Source organism: Cyprinodon variegatus, unplaced genomic scaffold (genome assembly GCF_000732505.1).
Source record: "Cyprinodon variegatus isolate N-32 unplaced genomic scaffold, C_variegatus-1.0 Scaffold94, whole genome shotgun sequence".
In the NCBI taxonomy this organism is placed as follows: domain Eukaryota; kingdom Metazoa; phylum Chordata; class Actinopteri; order Cyprinodontiformes; family Cyprinodontidae; genus Cyprinodon; species Cyprinodon variegatus.
Window position 1 is genome coordinate 903,061 of NW_015150547.1, and position 2,871 is coordinate 905,931.

The following is a 2,871-nucleotide window of genomic DNA, read 5'->3' on the forward strand; positions in this document are numbered from 1 at the left end:
GTAGAATTAAGGCAGTTCTGAAGGCAAAAGGGGGTCCAACCCATTACTAGCATGGGGTACCTAATAAAGTGGCCGGTGAGTGTATTCTGGTCTTGTCAAAAGCTAACCACATACTGGCATAATGTTTGCCTTATTTTGAAAAACATATTGGGTTATGGAATACCCAGATCATGTAAAACACTTTAGGATGCCTCACACACGATGTAATTCAAAAGGATGATAAATACCTGTTAAAAATATTACTTTCAGCATCAAGGAAAAGCATCACAAAATTATGGTATAGACAAGACCCCCCCCCCCAAAAAAGAGATTTTTGTAATGGAGAAAAACACATATATAGACTAAGATTGAAGGAGGACATGTTTGTTGTTAAATGTGAAAAATGGAGAGACTACAGACGCAAGAATACCATTCTTGTATCCAGATAAATATGGTCACGGTTGTCCAACATTGTATATGAAGTTGAATGTATTGTTACCTCTTCACTGTATGTGTTCAGAAAGGTTCAATAAAAAATAAGTATAAAAAAAAAAAATCATAAAACATATTTGTTAGGGTTAAAAAGTAAACAGCAGAGACAGGTTTGGTACAAAAACTGTTTTATGCTTAAATTTACAGCAAGTTTATAAGAAAACAAAAAGGCAGACATGGACATCTCATAATAAACTACACTTCATTTATAAATTAAGATGAAGTTGGTAAGAACACAAATAGTCTAAGATTAACACCTTTTAGTAAAAACTATTGTAAACAAAAAAAGAAAAACAGCTGACCGTTGTTTTGTTGAGATTTTCTGGTGACGTTTTGAATTCAGCATGTACAAATTACATGCAGAGAATAATGAAATGCTAGAAACACAATTTTCGGGCAACGCGCGATGAAGTACGTTATTGGTGTAACTGGTATCCACCTGATTATTTTTTCCATCTCCCAGTAGCTTTAATGGGTCATTGCATTTTGTTTTAAAGGGAAATGTTTTTAAAATAGAATCGGATTTGGCTTTAAACCATTGCCCTCAAACTGTTCAAATACAAACACTTCCCAGATATGCTACGGACATTAATAACCATGAAACTAGAAATGAATCCCTGTACTTTGAAATCACTTGGACGTTATTTTAGCTTTCTGAACCAAAATAAAGTTCCATGTTGCCTTCCTTGCTACAGAACCAACAGTTCGCACAGGAACATATTCTTTAAGGTCCAACAGAAATGTGACGAATGACTACAGATGTCTGCAGGTCACTGTGATCTTGACTGTGTGTGTTAGAAACTCTTTATCATGAGCCGGTAGCCAGTCTGCAGTTTGTCACAGTTCACAGCAATTAATTTAAAGAACACATTTGGGGCAAAATGTGCAGACGAAGGAAACTGTGTGGATTTATAAGGAGGAGGGGACGCATCAGTTCTGAGCCAAACCGTTTTAGTGACTGCAAGGTAACAGGTTAATGAATGGTACAAGTCAGACAAGGTTGTCTGGAGAGCTGGATAAATTCAGTGGATGTGTGTTGGGAGAACTGAACCACGGGGTTGTTGTTGTTTTGAGCCCAATTGTTGGTAGACAGTTGACTCTTGATCCTCAGTGCTGCTGCCTCTTTGATAAATATCTGTAAAACATAACAAATAAGATCACATTCATCCTACTACAAACAAAAAACAACAACAGGCTTGTTCCTACCGCTCATTTAATGAAAGAATTAACTGAATCTGAAAATAATAAATATTCTATGATAATTAAAAAATGAAAGTAGGACATTGCTTTTTTTAACCATGCTTTAACCAATAGGCCTAGACAAAAATGATGGGACATATTTAATCAACGTGTGTCCACTAATTAGCATCATAGGTGTCTACAATCTCCTAATCAGTCAGTGGGCCTATATATAGGGCTACAGGTAGTCACTGTGCTGTTTGGCGACATGGTGTGTACCACACTCAACATGGACCAGAGGAAGTAAAGGTATTAGTTGTCTCAAGACATCAGGAAGAAAATTATAGACAAGCAGGTTAAAGATCAAGACTATCAGACCATCTCCAAGCAGCTTGATGATCCTGTGACTAAAGTTACACATGAAATCAATGAAACCAATCCATGGGACTGTAGGCAACCTCCCTGGATGTGGCTGCTGGAGGAAACTGGGTGGCAAATCAAAGAGATGGATAAGAATAATGGTACCAAAAGGGTCCAGAAAAACTAAAGAGATTAAAGGGGAACTTGAAGCTCAAGGATAATCATTATTGAATCGTACCATCTGTCATTGATTGAGCCAAAGTTGACTTAAAGGGAGACCATTGTTGAAAACAAATATTAAAAAAGCCAGACTGAAATTTGCCAAACTACATGTTGACAAGCCACAAAGCTTTTAGGAGAATGTCCTATGAACCAAAACACAAACCTAAAAACACCCAAGAGGAAACCATTGGACCGTCTATAGTGGCCTTCTGATACCCCATTTCCACTACCCTTAAAAAACTGATCCATGCCAGGACCGGTCCGAGCTCGGATCAGTTAACCAGGCCGAGCTCGGTTCTGACGACCGTTTACACATCACGCTATCTCGGTTCCCCGACTCCTCGCCTCCTAGTGACGATCTGCGGTATTACTGCCAGTATTGAAGGAGGAAATCAAGCAGTTGGTAACGGTAATGCACCAAAAGTTGTTTGTCAACCGCCATAAAACACAAGAAGAAGAAGCGAAGAATGAGGGAATCAAGTAAATCAAATGGCGGCGCCCGTCACATTCAGAAAGTTATGCTTGATTATTATTGCTGTACTTCGGTATTATTATTTAAAATACCTTTATTTAAAATGTTGAGTGGAGAAGATTTCGATTGTTGTTTATAGTTGAAGTTGTTCTTCTTCTTCTGTTTCC

At 37.9% G+C, this 2,871-nt stretch overlaps 1 protein-coding gene across 2 annotated transcripts in view; it reads right to left on the reverse strand.

Annotated features, from left to right (window-relative positions):
• Nucleotides 1-1,231: 1,231 nt before the first annotated feature.
• The window catches only part of ublcp1 (ubiquitin like domain containing CTD phosphatase 1), a 13,677-nt gene continuing 12,037 nt past the window's right edge, over nucleotides 1,232-2,871 (reverse strand). The window contains exon 9 of one of the 2 annotated variants that reach the window (XM_015373874.1): nucleotides 1,232-1,606. In XM_015373874.1, coding sequence (XP_015229360.1) covers nucleotides 1,445-1,606 — 162 coding nt within the window. In that variant the 3' untranslated portion in view covers nucleotides 1,232-1,444. The remainder of the gene's footprint in view (nucleotides 1,607-2,871) is intronic. The other variant, XM_015373873.1, reaches the window with a different exon arrangement.